The sequence below is a fragment of the Scyliorhinus torazame genome, chromosome 12 (genome assembly GCF_047496885.1).
Source record: "Scyliorhinus torazame isolate Kashiwa2021f chromosome 12, sScyTor2.1, whole genome shotgun sequence".
NCBI classification, from domain to species: Eukaryota; Metazoa; Chordata; class Chondrichthyes; order Carcharhiniformes; family Scyliorhinidae; genus Scyliorhinus; species Scyliorhinus torazame.
Window position 1 is genome coordinate 77,547,222 of NC_092718.1, and position 17,600 is coordinate 77,564,821.

The following is a 17,600-nucleotide window of genomic DNA, read 5'->3' on the forward strand; positions in this document are numbered from 1 at the left end:
GGTGAACCCTGGTCACACCCCTGCCACGGAAAGAAGACCCTTCCTCAGGTAAGGAGACCAGAACCGGACATGGTGCTCACTGCCCTCAACGTCACAAAATTGAACCGGGCTGAGCAAGGTCTCGAATTCCCTCATTCTTTGCAGCAAGCGAGGGTTTTGGGTATAAAGCTGGTCCAGGTGCCACCCCCCGCAATGTGATTTATTTTTCTTGCCTGCCAGGCAGGACGTGCCAGAGCGAGAGAGGAAACCAAACCCAATGACGTTTTGAGAACAACAGCCGCTTGATGACTTCCTGCCCAATCACAGGACCTACACGGGAGCTCATAGCAGCGAAGGCAGCGAAGCCCGAGGCAGCTCCCCACCTCACACCGATACAAAGGCTTCCCCAGTCCTGAAAATGGACAAATCCCCACCAGGGAGGTGGCACCCTGTTCCAGAACCTTCCGCCGCCTCACGACCACACGTCCAGGTAGGTGGAAGCAATCCCAAAACACCTGGGTCGTAGACTCAGAGTTTTACAGTACAGAAAGACCCTTCAGCCCATCGCGTCCGCACCGGTCAATGCCCATCTATTTATTCTGATCCCATTTTCTAGCACTTGGCCCGCAGCCTTGTATGCTCTGGCCTTTCACGTGTTCAGCCTTCTCTGCTCCAAGGAAAACAACCCCAGCCTATCCAGTTTCCATACATAGCTAAAACACTCCAGCCAGGCAACACCCAGGTGAATCTCCTCTTCACCCTCGCCAGTGCAATCACTTTCTTCCTATAGTGAGGCGACCAGAACAGTGCACAGTACTCCAGCTGTGGCCTAACCAACATCTTATTCAGCTGCATCATAACCTCCCTGTTCTTATATTCAACGCTTCGGCTAATTAAAGCAAGTGTCCCATTTGCCTTCCTAACTGCTTCTTCTCAGGAGCAGAGAAGGTTAAGGAGGAGATTTACTGGAACGTATACGGAGCGGGGGAGGGGCTTTAGGTCAAGTGGAGAGATTGGGAGAAGCTGGGATCGTTCTCCTCGGAACAGAGAAGAAACGTTTGAAATCACGAGGGGGTTTTGGGGGGGGGGGGGGGGTTGGGGGGGGGGGGGTTGGGGGGGGGGGGGGTAGTAGAGTCTGAGACAGTGTTTAAGTGATTCCCAGTGGGAGGAGGCTCGGGAACCAGAGGGGACACAGATTGAAGAGAATCGGGAAAAGAACCAGAGGGGGGGAGGTGAGGAGAATTTTTATTTCACACACAGCGAGTGGTTGTGATCTGGAAGGTGCTGCCTGAAAGGGCGGAGGAAGCAGATTCGATAGAGGGAAGGATTCTCGAGTCCGTCAGCCGTGTTTTCCGGAGCTGTGCGCCCCCGTCAGCAGCGGGATTCTCCGTTCCCGCGGCCGGCCAATGGGGCCACCCCGTGCCATTGGCAAACCTGCAGCCGTGGGTGCGCTCCCAGCAGACCAGAGGATCCCACCGACGGAGAATTCCACTGGGAAACTTTCAAAATGGGAGGGATTGGAGAAATTTGCTGGAATATTGGGGAAAGAGCTGGTGGGGAGGGGGGGGTGGCGGGAAGTGGGGATTAATTGGATGGAACGTTAAAGTTTTACGGGTCGAGCGAACAGACAGAACTGGGAGATGCCAGAGAGGGGTAGTTTTAAGGGGAGATCGGGAATTAAGGAAAAGCTGGAGAGCAGAGCGAAAGGACCTGGTGATGAATTTTGACAGGATATTAATGATTTTGCTATTTATTCCATTATTAATGATCGAATGGGAAAAAAATCTGACCCATGAGATACATAGGGCGATATCAGGGACAAAGGGCTAGGTTCTCCAACCCCCCGCCGGGTCGGAGAATCGCCGGGGGCTGGCGTGAATCCCGCCGCTGCCGATTGCCGAATTCTCCGGCACTGGATATTCGGCGGGGGCGGGAATCGCACCACGCCGGTTGGCGGACCCCACCCCCGCGATTCTCCGGCCCGGATGGGCCGAAGTCCCGCCGCTAAAATGCCTGTCCCACCAGCGTAGATTAAACCACCTACCTTACCGGCGGGCCAAGGCGGCGCGGGCGGGCTCCGGAGTCCTGGGGGTGCGCGGGGCGATCTGACCCCGGGGGGTGCCCCCACGGTGGCCTGGCCCGCGATCGGGGCCCACCGATCCGCGGGCGGGCCTGTGCCGTGGGGGCACTCTTTCCCTTCCGCCTCCGCCACGGCCTCCACCATGGCGGAGGCGGAAGAGAGTCTCCCCACTGCGCATGCGCGGGAAACTGTCGGCGGCCGCTGACGCTCCCGCGCCGCCTTTCCGCTCCAGCTGGCGGGGCAACAAACGCCATTTCCACCAGCTGGCGGGGCAACAAATGCCATTTCCGACAGCTGGCGGGGCGGAAATCCCTCCGGCCTAGCCCCTCAATGTTGGGGCTCGGCTCCCAAAGATGCGGAGCATTCCGCACATTTGGGCCGGCGCGATGCCCGTCTGATTGGCGCCGTTTTTGGCGCCAGTCGGCGGCCATCGCGCCGTTGGGGGAGAATTTCACCCAGGGTGAGAGAAAAGGAGAGACAAGGGAGGAAGAGGCAGAGAGAGAGAGAAATACGTGAGAGCGAGATAGAGAGAGTGAGGGTGAAGTACAGGGAGATAATAATAATCTATTATTATACTAATCTTTATTAGAGTCAGAAACTTAAATTAACACTGCAATGAGGTTACTGTGAAAAGCCCTTAGTCGCCACACCCCAGCGCCTGTTCGGATACACAGAGGGAGAATTCAGAATAAAAGCAAATTACTGCGGATGCTGGAATCTGAAACAAAAGAGAAAATGCTGGAAAGTCTCAGCAGGTATGGCAGCATCTGGAGGGAAATGAAATGAAACTCGCTTATTGTCACAAGTAGGCTTCAAATGAAGTTACTGTGAAAAGAGAGAAAAGAGCTAATGTTTCGAGTCCAGATGTCTCTTTGTCAAAGCTCAATTTTTGTCAAAGAGAATTCAGAATGTCTAATTCACCCAACAAGCACGTCTTTCGGGACTTGAGGGAGGAAACCGGAGCACCCGGAGGAAACCCACGCACACACGGGGAGAATGTTCAGACTCCGCACAGACAGTGACCCAAGCCGGGAATCGAACCTGGGACCCTGGTGCTGTGAAGTCACAGTGCTAACCACTGTGCTAAGAGAGGGAGAGAGACAGAGAGAGAAAAATGGGGGCGAAGAGAGAGAGGGTGAAGGACAGGGCGAGGGAGTGTGAGAAACAGAGGTACAAAAAGAGAGAGATTGAGAAAAACAGACGGATGTCACTGGACTAATAATCCAGAGGTTGATGCTCTGGGGACAGAGTTTCAAATCTCACCAGGACAACTGGTGGAATTAAAACCCAATTAATAAAATCTGGAATATAAAACTAGTCTCAGTAATGATGACCATGAAACCATTGTCAATTGCCGTGAAAGCCCACCTGATTCACTAATGTCCGTTAGGGAAGGAAATCTGCCGTCTTTACCCGGTCTGGCCCACATATGACTCCAGACCCACAGCAATGTGGTTGACTCTTACCTGTGCCCCTGGAATGGCCGAGCGAGACACTCAGGAAATTAGGATGGGTGTTAGATGTTGGTTTGATCAGCAAGGCCCGCAGACCCAGAGTAAATAACAGTTTGAAAATTCCAGAGCTCAGAGCCACAGGCAGCCAGATATGGAGGGTTGTAGGGGCTGGAGGAGGTTTCAGAGATATGGAGTTGTAGGGACTGGAGGAGGTTACAGAGATAAGGACGGTTGTAGGAGCTGGAGGAGGTCACAGAGCCGGGGAGGGTTGTAATGGCTGATGGACGTTACATAGATAGGGAGGGTTGTAGGGGCTGGAGGAGATTACAGAGATAGGGAGGATGGTAGAGGCAGGTGGAGGTTACAGAGATAGGGATGTTTGTAGCGGCTGGAGGAGGTTTCAGAGATCAGGAGGGGTGTAGGGACTGGAGGAGGTTACCGAGATCGGGAGGGCTGTAGAGGCTGGAAGAGGTTATAGAGATAAGGACGGTTGTAGGAGCTGGAGGAGGTCACAGAGATAGGGAGAGTTGTAGGGGCTGGAGGAGGTTACGGAAAGGGACGGTTGTAGGCTCTGGAGGAGGTTACAGAGACAGGGAGGGTTGTCGGGGCTGGTGCAGGTAACAGAGATATGGTGGGTTGTATTGGCTGGTGGAGGTTATAGAGATAGGGAGGGTTGTAGATGATGTGTGTGGGTAGGCTGGGTCAAGGTGAACTGCACTTGATGCAGTGTAGCGAGAGACAGACCTCCAACACTTGATAAAATGCAACACGATTTTATTCAACATCTAAACTATTATACATGTTCAACTGTGGGTTGACACTATGCTGACTTGACTGGAGACCTGACACTAGCCTGACCAGACTAACTTAGCTACCACATGGTGTAGGCACTGGCTAGCTCACGAGCTCTGACTGTCTCAGAGGCTGGGTCCCGAGAGAGAGCGGGAAAACTGGTGCCCTCTGGCTTTATAGTGGTCGTGTCCTGTCTGCTGATTGGCTGCTCTGTTCTGTGTGCTTACTGGTCATCCTGTGTGTCAATCACTGCCTGTCTGCACTCCATTGTACACATAGATGTATATTATGACATCTCCCCCCCCCCCCCCCCCGCTTTTTTTGTTCTGTATTGTGTGTGTTGAGATAATAAATATTAAGGTGCATGTGCGTGTGGATGTGTATATGTGCGTGACTATATACAGAATGTGCTAAAATGACCTTATGTACACAGGAAGGTGTCGCTAGTGGGCAGATATAGGGCAGATGAAACGGTAACAACGATATTTACAGAGGTCAAAATGAAAAGGTAACACAGTTGTGCAAAATTTCAGTCTATAAGTTTAGTCTCTGCGGTGGGCGCCGAATTCTGGTTGACCGCCTCAAGGGTGGATCAGGGGCCGCCTGCACTTGGATAGGCGGGACCGCCGCCAATGCGGTGGTCGCAGAGGTTGGCAGGATTGCTGGTAGATCGGTGGCCTCGTGGTAGGGCACGTCCGGAGGAAGCATTGTGTGAGACGGGACATCATGGTTAGGTGGCGGGCGTGGAAATCTGCGCAGCGCCCGTCTGTTGCATCGTAGGAAGGAGCCATCAGTCATGCGGACGAGGAACGATCTCGGGGCCACTTGCTGGACCACCACAGCTGTGGCGGACCAGCCGCCGTCAGGCAACTGCACACGAACACGATCAGTTGGGACCAGCTCGGGGAGATCCGTGGCATGAGCGTCGTATGCTGATTTCTGTTGGGCCCGAGACTGCTGCATCTTTTGTATGACTGTGAGATGGTCAAGGTCTGGAACATGGATGGCTGGAACCGTGGTTATGAGCGTCTGCGCGGGAAACAACCCAGTGGACAGCGGGGATGCTCTGTATGCCAGCAGCGCCAGGTTGAAGTCGGAGCCTGAGTCTGCAGCCTTGCAGAGTAATCTCTTGACGATATGGACCCCTTTTTCGGCCTTCCCATTTGACTGCAGGTAGTGGGGGCTGGAGGTTACATGATGAAAGTTGTATAGGCGGGCAAAATCAGACCATTCCAGGCTGTAAAAACACTCATGGAGTTGTCACTCATCACCGTGAGCGGTATCCCATGCCTGGCAAACGTTTCTTTGCATGCTTTAATCATCGCTTTCGACGTGAGGTCGCACCGACTTTGGACCATGGGGAGGTCACTATCTCATGTTGCTGCAGAGTTTCTTTGGGTTGAGCTGGCTGAAATTTCTGACATGTGGGGCAGCTGAGGACCATGTTGGCAACGTCCTGGCTGATGCCCGGCCAATAGACTGCCTCTCGAGCTCTGCGTCGACATTTCTCGACCCCCGGGTGACCCTCATGGAGTTGGCCGAGCACCATAGCTCGCATGCTCTGCGGAATCACAATCCTATCGAGCTTCATGAGGATGCCGTCCACCACCGTCAGGTCGTCCTTGACGTTGTAAAACTGGGGACACTGTCCCTTCTGCCAGCCATTCGTGAGGTGCTGCATCACACGCTGTAGCAGAGGATCCTTGGCCGTATCTTCACGAATTTGGATGACCCTCTCATCAGTGGCCGGAAGGTTGGAGGCACACAATTGCACCTTCGCATCGATTTGGCAGACAAAGTCAGTTTGTTCACACGGTGTGGTGATAGACCTGGGAAGGGCATCTGCAACAATGAGTTCTTTGCCTGGCGTGTAGACAAGTTCAAAGTCATAGCGGCGTAGCTTGAGAAGGATTCGTTGTAACCGAGGCGTCATGTCATTCAAAGCCTTCTGGATTATGTGGACTAGTGGCCTGTGGTCCGTCTCAACCATGAATTTTGGGAGGCCATACACATAGTCGTGAAATTTGTCAATTCCCGTTAGGAGGCCCAGGCATTCCTTCTCGATCTGAGCGTACCGTTGCTCAGTGGGCGTCATGACTCTGGAGGCATACGCAACTGGGGCCCATGAGGAGGAGTCTTCCCGTTGGAGGAGCACCGCCCCAATACCGTCCTGGCTCGCGTCAGTGGATATTTTGGTCTCTTTGGTAGGGTCGAAGAACGCCAGAACCGGGGCTGTGGTGAGTTTTGCCCTCAGCTCACGCCATTCGTTCTCATGAGCGGGCAGCCACTGGAATTCCATTGACTTTTTGACGAGATGGCGGAGGGCTGTAGTGTGTGCCGCCATGTTGGGAATGAACTTCCCGAGGAAGTTGACCATCCCTAGAAAGCGGAGGACCGCCTTCTTGTCCTCTGGGGTCTTCATGGCGTTGATCACCAAGACCTTGTCAGCATCTGGCCGCACGCCTTGCTGCGAGATGTGGTCACCAAGGAATTTTATTTCTGATTGACCAAACGAGCACTTGGCTCTGTTGAGTTGGAGGCCATGCTCATGGATTCTGTGGAATACCTGCTTGAGGCGATCGAAGTGTTCTTGAGGAGTTGTGGACCAGATTATGACATCATCAACATACACGCGCATCCCCTCGATACCCTCCATCATCTGTTCCATGATGCAGTGAAATACCTCTGAGGCAGAGATGATGCCAAAAGGCATCCGGTTGTAGCAGTAGTGACCGAACGGGGTATTGAATGTGTGTTGATTCCCAAATTTCTTTCTCCGTCAGTCTGGCCTCAATAAAAGTCGAGATGGATTTGCAAGTAAAAAGAAGTTATTTTATTCAGCTTGCAAGCTACCTAGTCCACAGTGATACAGACAACATGTTGCTGTCTGCAGTCCCGGGAACTAAGTGAAGTCCCCAGACAAAGAGATCAGTACTCATACATTCAAATGGCATCAAGTTTCACATACTCGACACCCATAGGTCATCCTATGTCCCTCCTGACTTGTTTGATCTATTCTGATTGGCTCACTTCCAATCCCTTTCTCCGGCCCCTATCAATGCAGCATCACTCTCATAGACACACCTCTTCCTGCTTTTTCCATGCGGTCTCAAATCCCTTTGTCTCTACCTGCCAGAATCAAAGTGGCTTATTTCTACATTACATTAACTAATATCTCTAAAGTAACTATTTTATATCACATTCATCATTCCCTCCTTTTATCATTCCATGATAACCGAACTATCCAATCCATAGCTACGGTTCCTCATCAAAAAAGATCCGTCGCTGCATTTCCAATTCCTGTCTTAGCCCCCCTTCATCTGCCTCACCCTCATGGATTTTAACAGTTAAAAATTTTTTTGCGGTGATTGGGGCGGTGATCTGATCCAGTGCACCCCGCATTCTACCCATCACACATTTAAGGATAGCCAGGCCCACAAAGATGCAGCCGATGGCTACCACTAGATACATGGCCATATTTATCAACCAGTCCTTCCATCCTCCAAATCCCCAGTTACTCCAAGAGCCAGGATCCTGCATCCCGTCCAAGTGATCCCGTATGCGATCCATAAATTTAGTGATGTTAGCGGTCAAGTCCTGAACTCCCATGATACACTTGCCCTGTACTATGGCGCTTACCCCACCCTCACGGGACAGAAGATAGCCAAGAGCATACCGGTTCTGCATTGCAAACAACCGTAGCTGAGACAACTCCTTGGTTATTGCCCCGAGGGCTCCCAAGGTTTCATTTCCCAAGATGGTAAGGCCGCAAATAAAATAATTCCGATCACTGACAGCCAAGGAACCCCCCACACCTCCCAGTGTCAATACGCTCAGAATGCCCCACCCGGCTGAGTGGCCCCGGTTGGGTGCAAGAACCTGAGGTTTTTTCCAGTTCTTGCAAAATTCAGCAGAGACTGCCCGGCGTGCTAACTGATTATGCAGGTTCCACGCCGAAGGGCAGGGGACTGTGGTAGGGACTAGAGTCCCTATAGCAATTCGGCGGGGAAATGGGGGTGACAAAACGTTGGTCACTGTACCATTAAATAAAAAGTAGTATCCTTGTTCCGTGTGCAGGCTAGCATCACAATCAGCATATCGGTTGCGTAAGGACCTCCCAGTAGCCCAGTTTATCCAACTTTGAAATGCCCATTCGGGCCGCCCAGCAATGCGGAAAGCCCTAGTCCCAACAGTGATATGAGAGACATTCGCCCAGCCACAGAGGAGCTGGAGGCCGGCGTTCAATGGAACGCAAGTGGTGTTGTAACAAACGCATTGGCCAGACGCCTGGGTGATATGGCACCTCCTGTCCGTACAGGTGGGAAACAGACATGTTATATTTGTGTCCACCTCTACCAGCAAACAGCCGTATCCTTCACTGCTGAAGCAATTCTCGTACGACCGGGAATCCCTATTGGGAGTGAAGTGGCTAGGTATGTACGCCCTCCACCATCGCAGCCTATCGTACTGTGAATGGGAATTATCCCGAGGAAGGGGAAGGCAAATAGCCGGTAATGCTGAACCCGGATCGTAAGGAAGAGTGACCTGATCGGGCAGTGATTCGGAATGCTGACAATGAACCACCGTTTGGGGAGTGCCCCAAAGCGGTGAAACAGAAAATAACCTAGACACCGCTGCGGGGTTTGGGTAGCAGACAACCCGTCCCTGGCCATACAAGCGGTGGTAAATCTGGTAGAAGAGATTCATACTACCCGGGTTTTCCTCAGTTTGGCCTTTAATTAACTTAAGTGTATCCCCCGGTAACCTACGTTCTAGCTGTACTTCCCTTCTCATACGCCCCGTCCTCTCTCTAGTCCCTCTCTCTTTCTCATAGCCTCTTCCTACACTCTTCTGACAGCCTGATTTTACCTTTATTGTACCACTCTTAACACATCCAAAATCGAATTTACATGTATTCCGAAAACAAGGCAATGTCCATATAATGTTCCCTTCCCATCGCCGGGACCGGTGCAACTGCTTCATGACTCCTGCATTCTCCTTAACTTTGATGACCTTCCATGAGTCGATACCATGTCCTCGTATATGGGGGCAGCGAAGAACATCACCTTTGCAGAGGTGATGTAACCTTGTAGATTGGTTGGGGCTACACAGATACATAATATTCCCCTTTTCCATGTCCATCGCCAATAACACACCAAGCGAAGTGAGGCCAAATATCAGACAGACGATGCGTAGCCACTCCATCATGCTCCACACCTGTAAAATAGCACTGGAGAAGGGAGGCAGGTTAGTATCCGACCTTTTACAGTAGTGGAGATGGACTCAATTTACAGTGATGTAGGCGGACCCAAGCACTTCGCCCCTCCACTTTAACTGCTGTGGGGGTGGTAAGGAGAACTTGGAAGGGCCCGTCCCATCGCGGCTCCGACCCCTTCCTAGTCCAATTTTTGACCATGACATAACTACTGGGCTGGACTGAAAGTGAGCTAGGTACTGGGGGCAATGGCTGGTGAGCCGCACGGACCTGGCCATGGAGTTCCTTGAGCACTTGCGTGAGGGCTAGAACATAGGTGGTCATTTCTTCAGTCATCTGATGAAACTGAACCAGTCTGGGAATCTGCAGGCTCCAGGGAGTTCTAAGAGGCCTGCCATAAAGAATCTCGGCGGGAGAGAGCCGGTCCGGTCCCGCAGGTGTAACCCGCAGCTGGAAGAGGGCAACGGGGAGCAACTTAAGCCATGTCAGTCCCGTGTCTGCTCTTAATTTAGCCAATTTAGTTTTGAGGGTCTGATTGTGTCTCTCAACCAACCCGGCCGCCTGCGGTCTGTAAGCACAGTGTAACTGCTGGCGTATGCCCAACTGGGAGCAAAACTCCTTGTTAATTTGTCCAATAAAATGAGGCCCATTATCAGAACTTAACTGAGCTGGTATACCGTACTGGGGAATGATTTCCCTCATCAAGACTTTAACCACAGTAGCAGCTTTATTATCGATAGTCGGATACGCCTCAACCCATCTGCTGAACACATCCACAATGACCAAAACATATTTATAACATTGACACCTTTCCAACTCAATGTAATCCATTTGGAGCGTCTCAAAGGGCCCACTGGGCAACGGGGTTTGCCCCTTCCCACAAGGGATACCTTTTCCGGTGTTATATTGCTGACAAATCAAACACCGATTACTGATACTCTGGGCCAACCCCTGCATTTTAGGGTGCCACCAAGTGTCCAGCAACAAATCACTCGTCCCTCGAGCCCCACAATGAGTTGCAAAGTGTACACATTCAATGACCCATAAAGCCAGCACATCAGACATACAAGTCTGATGTGCAGGCGTGGTCCATAAAGAGGAAACAGAATCATATGTACAACCTAACCGTTTCCACATTTGTTTAGCACTCTCAGGAGCGTCCTCCTGTAACCTTATGACGTCTTGGATGGTTGGCATTGACTTGTCAGAAGCAGACATATTTATAGTAGATCGTTTAGTCTGACTTAACATCTTAGGCACCATCACTTGCTGAATTTGCGCGGCTGTTCGCGCTGCACAATCTGCTCGTTCATTACCAACGTCAACTGGGGTTGTACCATTCGTGTGGGCAGCGCATTTAATAATGGAAATATGCGCGGGCATAAGGAGGGCCTGCAGTAGGTCATTAACTAAACACCGGTGGGATATTTGACCACACATAATCATGTCAGGTTGTTCTGACGAAATGTCACTCAAATCGCCCCTTATTGTGGTAGTTTCCTGAATCAAGGCTAAACAGTCGTGGCCAGGTGCGTCTTCATGGACAGGGGGACCACTAAGAAAACAGGCTGGATTGATAGTGGTACAGTATTTAAATGTCAGACGTGGATTGTTCAAAAGGTATATCTCATACCTATTCTGACGAGCTGCGGTAAGATGCTGAGTCTGCAGTTGCCTCAGTAGTGCGATGACCGAGTGGGAGCTATACACCGTAATATCCTGTTGGAGGGTGAGAGCATGTAATGGCTATGCGATGGCATTGATTGAACGTAAATCCTGTACTAATCGGTACTGGTCTGTACTAATCGGTACTGGTCTGGTTTGGCTGGTTTAGGCACAGCAAGTATGGGGGTGTTACATTCTGATTGGCAAGCGACCAAAATACCCTGTTTCAACAGCTCTTGAATTAATTTATCTATTGATGGAGCAGCTTGAGATTTCAGGGGGTATTGTCGAATGGAAGGTAGCTTTACATGATCCTTAATCATCACCTTAATAGGTGTAACATTTGTCTTTCCCACTTGTGATGGGTATTCCGCCCAGACCTGTGGATTGACATATTCCAACACATCATGTCCCCTGTGATGCTGCAGTCGAGTGTTAATCGTTTCAGGGACCTCAAAATATTTTATGGTAGTGCCGTCCGGCATGACTTGAAGTGCGTAGTCTGTTGGATCCGAATGATCCACTGCCCTCCTGACCATTCGCCCCATATCCCTGGCATGGTACTGGTCATGGACCTGACGTGTAATATGAGGGCTTACCGAAGCTGACTGTGGCCATAAATGTGGTGATATTGTAACAAAATCGGCTGTACCTTCTTTTCCCGTGACTGTGGCTGTAACCTTGACTGGACATTCGGTCTCAAGTAATGGCCGGTATTTGTCCTCCAACTCCCTGTTTCGTCCAGTTCTGTCACAGGCCAGGGTAACGTGATGCAGTGACTGTTCAACGTCTAATGTCCACCACTGGGGGGTGATAGAAATATAGCACTGTTGTCTCATCCTCCATGATGTAACCGTTACCCCCTCATCTCCGCATTCTAGCTGTAGCTGGAAGATACACAGTAAATCTCGGGCCAACAAGTTACAGTCCAATCCAGTAGTCACTACAAACTGATGATCTGCAGACTTATTCTCGTAAGTGACTGTCACAGGTTCAGAAATAGGATACTCACACACCTGTCCTTGGAACCCTGACAATTGCTGCGTGTGGTCGGATAATGGTAATTTAAGTGTTGATTGCACAGAAGACATGGCTGCCCCGTCCTCTTCTTCCAGTAGACCAATGGCCCCTCAGAGGGGGCTGCGGTTGTAGAGCTATTGATTCGTGCGGTGGGCCATAAAAAGGGGGTGAGGGTCCCTTTGGGTGGGTTTGGTATCCTCCTCTTCGCTGATCCACCCACCCAAAGTCACTATATTGGGGCTCCTGCTGGTAAACGACCATTTCTGCCGCTTGTTGGGGTCGCAGATCATCCTTTTTCATTACATACTCAGTCTTAACCTTTGTAACTGAGCCTCCTTCTTGGCCTACACCCTCCTTCCAGTAAAATCTGACTGCCCTTGCCATCTGGGAAGGGTCGTTCTCTGTCCAATTCATGTTATTACATTTCACAGCAGTAACCACAGAAGGTGGTAGGCAATGCATTAACATAGCACAGTATTGAGGGGAATTCTGACCATTTTGATACAGCAAATCGCCTGACTGCCCCCGGTAGATTTCATTAAAACGCTCCAGAAATTCCTCTGGCTCTTCAGTCTTCTTAGGTTTTAGGTCTAAGATAACAGAAAGATTTATGGGCCTTTGAAATGTGCTATTCAACGCATTCAAGATCTGTGTCCTTCTATCGTCGTCTAACGCATAGGCCTGCTGGAGTGCGGCATGACTAGCATAATTCAGGTGGTTAAGATAATTGCGGTACTCTGCTGGGGTTAAAATCTGCTGGACTAGGGCCCAGAGTTCCCTTGAATCAGCTTGATAAATTGAGATGGTAGTTCTCAAGGAATCCATGAAGGCAGCAGGAGATTTTTTCTATCTGGGATTGTAGACATAATAGCCATCATCTTACTGGGTGTCCATGGGAAGTAAACGTCTATCGTGGGGTTCGCTCCCGCAGTCACTGGGTCGGGCTTTCGCATCTTCCTAATCGGTAACTGTCTTCGAATGTCACCAGGGGGCACTCTAGCTATTTCCCCTGGTTGTTCCAAGACTTCAACGTCTCTCCCTGTCACTAGGGGGAGTTCTTTCTCTTCAAAAGAAGTTGTTTCAGCTTCCTTTGTTCCCGAGTCTTGTGGTTTCTGCTTAGTTTGGAGAGACTTAGGTGATATGCTTACTTTTCCAAATTATTGAATTTTTCTTTTTCTGTCAATTCAAGGCCAGCCATTGAACTACGTAGCTCATCTCTTGTTTGACCCGCGCCTTTCCTCTACTTGCGCTTTTTAAAAAAAACTTTAAAATGTTTGAAAATTCAAATTGAATTACTGCAACTTGCAAGCTTAGCTCTGATCTCAACTCAGAACTAAATTTACAATTTGCTTAACACAAACTTGTATAACATTTACAACTTAATTATTTCTTTATCTTAACAATTTTTCTTTTAACAAGTTTTTTTTCTTTTACATACACATAAGTATTAGCAAAATCAACTATCATCTCCAGATTGACACTTTTTAAAATGGTGTCCATGATCTTCTTTAAGTTTCTATTAATCTCCAGATAAAATGAGATAAACCTTATTTCAAGTAAGTAAAACTTAAGATTCTGGCAATTTCAATCAATTGCTTTCGAAAATAATAACTTTTATCAAAGAGGTGGAGAAACCCACTGGTTTCCTTTAATTAATTCAAAACGTAACTTTGCTGGTGTTCACTAACTCAAAGGAAAGGTATCCGATTACACTAGCGACTGGTGCTGTTATCTCAAGGCCTGAGTGAGAAGCACTGTCTGTCTTTAACTTTGCCTGCTGCTGTTAACCCTTTGAGAGACTTCTGCTTCAACCAATATGCAGCATTCCCCACAATCTCAACTAGTCCTCGGAACTGCGTTTTTCGCCAATACAGTCCAAGGAGACAATTTTAGCTTAATCAACTATATATTTAAAACACTCACACATAGAGTTGAACCATCTTCAGATTTAAAAACAGTTATACTGGACTGAACCTTCAGTACTGAAGTCCCATCAGCCCCTGAACCCATATAATAGACTGAACCTTCATTACTGAAGTCCCATCAGCCCCTAAACCCATATAATAGACTGAACCTTCATTACTGAAGTCCCATCAGCCTCTGAACCCTTATACTTGGAATTGAATCATCATTTGAGATGTCACATCAACCCAAAACCCTAACCCAAGCCGAAACAACAATATGAAATCCCATCAATTAAATTGCTAATCCCCAGACTGACCTGTGATTTCGTCGAGGCGGTCTTTCTGTGCCAACCGCGAGTGACCAGACTAATCAGACGATAAGAAGAGGGGAACAATCAATGCGCGGTCGTTTTCCAGTTCTACATTGAGGGCCTTTTGTTCCCCATCCTCCTGTTCATAATCAGTCTAATTCTGATTTCGCAGTTGGATCAGGATCGCCCTGAGAAATCCCGGTTTTCGGCACCAAATGTTGATTCCCAAATTTCTTTCTCCGTCAGTCTGGCCTCAATAAAAGTCGAGATGGATTTGCAAGTAAAAAGAAGTTATTTTATTCAGCTTGCAAGCTACCTAGTCCACAGTGATACAGACAACATGTTGCTGTCTGCAGTCCCGGGAACTAAGTGAAGTCCCCAGGCAAAGAGATCAGTACTCATACATTCAAATGGCATCAAGTTTCACATACTCGACGCCCATAGGTCATCCTATGTCCCTCCTGACTTGTTTGATCTATTCTGATTGACTCACTTCCAATCCCTTTCTCCGGCCCCTATCAATGCAGCATCACTCTCATAGACACACCTCTTCCTGCTTTTTCCATGCGGTCTCAAATCCCTTTGTCTCTACCTGCCAGAATCAAAGTGGCTTATTTCTACATTACATTAACTAATATCTCTAAAGTAACTATTTTATATCACATTCGTCATGTGCACAGCTTGCGACTGGATGCATCCAGCTGTATTTACCAGAACCCCTTGGAGGCGTCCAGCTTCGTAAAGAGTTTGGCATGAGCCATCTCGCTGGTTAACTCCTCTCGTTTTGGTATCGGGTAATGTTCCCTCATGATGTTGCGGTTTAAATCCTTGGGGTCGATGCAGATTTGAAGCTCCCCTGATGGCTTCTTGACGCAGACCATGGAGCTGACCCAGTCCGTGGGTTCTGTGACCTTTGATATGATGCCCTGGTCCTGGAGGTCCTGTAACTGCTGCTTGAGGCAGTCCTTGAGGAGTGCCGGCACCCGACGTGGTGGGTGGATCACAGGGGTGGCGTTCGGTTTGAGCAGAATTTTGTATCGGTATGGGAGTGTGCCCATTCCGTCGAACACGCTGTGGTACTGTGTGATGATGTCATCAATTTCAGCCTGGAAGTTCTCATCAGGTGATGCTTGCTTCGTAATGATGTCCACCCGGTATGGAGATTTGAGGCACGCAGCATCAGGATCTGTTGGGCTGTCGGGGTCAGAGTCTGGCATGGCCTGCTGTATTGAACGGACGCTTCTGCGCCGTGGCTGGGATCGCTGGATGCTGGGCAGTGGAGCAGATCTGCAAAGGGCTGCGTAGTGGCGCGGAATGGCCACTCTCGTTGATAAATAGGCCCTGCATTTGTGCGATGGCCTGCACCCGTTCCGCCTCGTGGGAGGTTAGCTTTGCTGTTTCTGCCGCCCTGTTGTGGGAGTACCGATTGTTAGCATGTTCGTGGAGAACACACATTTCGATGGCAATGGAGAGGGTGAGCTGCTTGACTTTCAGGAGCTGCTGGCGAAGGGAATCGGATGGGACTCCGAAAACGATCTGATCCCGGATCATGGGATCAGTGGTCGAGTCATAGTTACATGACTGCGCGAGGATGCGGAGATGGGTCAGATAGGATTGAAAAGGTCCATCCTTACCCTGCAGCCTCTGCTGGAAAATGTACTGTTCAAAGCTCTCATTCACCTCAATGCCGCAGTGGCTGTCGAACTTCAATAGGACTGTTTTAAATTCCGTCTTGTCTTCGCCTTCAGCGAATGTAAGGGAGTTTTGAAGTGGATGGCGTGGTCCCCGGCTGTGGAGAGGAATAGTGCGATCTTCCTGGCGTCCGATGCGGCCTCGAGGTCGGTGGCTTCGAGATAGAGTTGGAACTTTTGTTTGAAGATCCTCCAATTTGCACCGCGGGGTTGCCGGCGACGCGGAGCTGCGGAGGAGGGCGGACGTTTCCATGTCACCGGCTGGCTGTTTGCTGGTCAACGCTGATTCACTCAAGGGAGGTCCATAACATTTTCAGCATCACTCAGCTGGTACCATGATGTGTTGGGTAGGCTGGGTCGATGTGGACTGCACTTAATGCAGTGTAGCGAGCGACAGACCTCCAACACTTGATAAGGTGCAACACGACTTTATTCAACATCCAAACTATTATACATGTTCAACTGTGGGTTGACACTATGCTGACTTGACTGGAGACCTGACACGAGCCTAACCAGACTTACTAGCTACCACATGGTGTTTACACTGACCAGCTCACGAGCTCTGACTGTCTCAGAGGCTGGGTCCCAAGAGAGAGTGGGAAAACTGGTGCCCTCTGGCTTTATAATGGTCGTGTCCTGTCTGGTGATTGGTTGCTCTGTTCTGTGTGCTTACTGGTCATCCTGGTGTCAATCACTGCCTGTCCATTGTATACATAGATGTATAATATGACAGTAGGGGCTGGAGGAGGTTACGGATAGGGAGAGTTGTAGGGGCTGGAGGAGGTTACAGAGATAAGGACGGTTGTAGGAGCTGGAGGAGGTCACAGCGATAGGGAGTGTTGTAGTGGCTGGTGGACATTACATAGATAGGGAGGGTTGTAGGGGCTGGAGGAGATTACAGAAACAGGGACGGTTGTAGTGGCCAGTGGAGGTTACAGAGATGGTGAGCGTTGTAGGTTCTGGAGGACGTTACAGAGATAGGGAGTGTTGTAGGTCTGGGGAAATTACAGAGATAGGGAGGGTTGTAGTGGCTGGTGAATGTTACAGAGATGGGGCCGGTTGTAGCGGCTGGAGGAAGTTACAGAGATAGGGAAGGTTGTTGGGGCTGGAGGAGGTTACAGAAACAGCAAGGGTTGTAGTGGCTGGTGGAGGTTACAGAGATAGGGAGGGTTGTAGGGGCTGGAGGAGGTTGCAGTGGCTGGTGGAGGTTACAGAAATAGGAGAGTTGTAGGGGCTCAGGAAGTTAGAGATAGGTAGGGCTGTAGGCGCTGGTGGAGGTTACGGAAAGGGAGGGTTGTAGGTTCTGTAGGAGGTTACAGAGACAGGGAGGGTTGTCGGGGCTGGTTGCGGTAACAGAGATATGGTGGGTTGTAGTGAATGGTGGAGGTTATAGAGATAGGGAGGGTTGTAGGGGCTGGAGGAAGTTACAGAGATAGGGAAGGTTGTAGAGGCTGGAGGAGGTTACAGAAACAGTGAGGGTTGTAGTGGC

At 49.9% G+C, this 17,600-nt stretch overlaps 1 protein-coding gene across 1 annotated transcript in view; it reads left to right on the plus strand.

Moving 5' to 3' along the window:
* Nucleotides 1-338: 338 nt before the first annotated feature.
* Nucleotides 339-17,600, plus strand: part of LOC140386498 (uncharacterized) — a 40,454-nt gene continuing 23,192 nt past the window's right edge. The window contains exon 1 of the mRNA XM_072468888.1: nt 339-469. Within this exon, the coding sequence (XP_072324989.1) occupies nt 398-469 (72 nt within the window). The 5' untranslated portion in view covers nt 339-397. The remainder of the gene's footprint in view (nt 470-17,600) is intronic.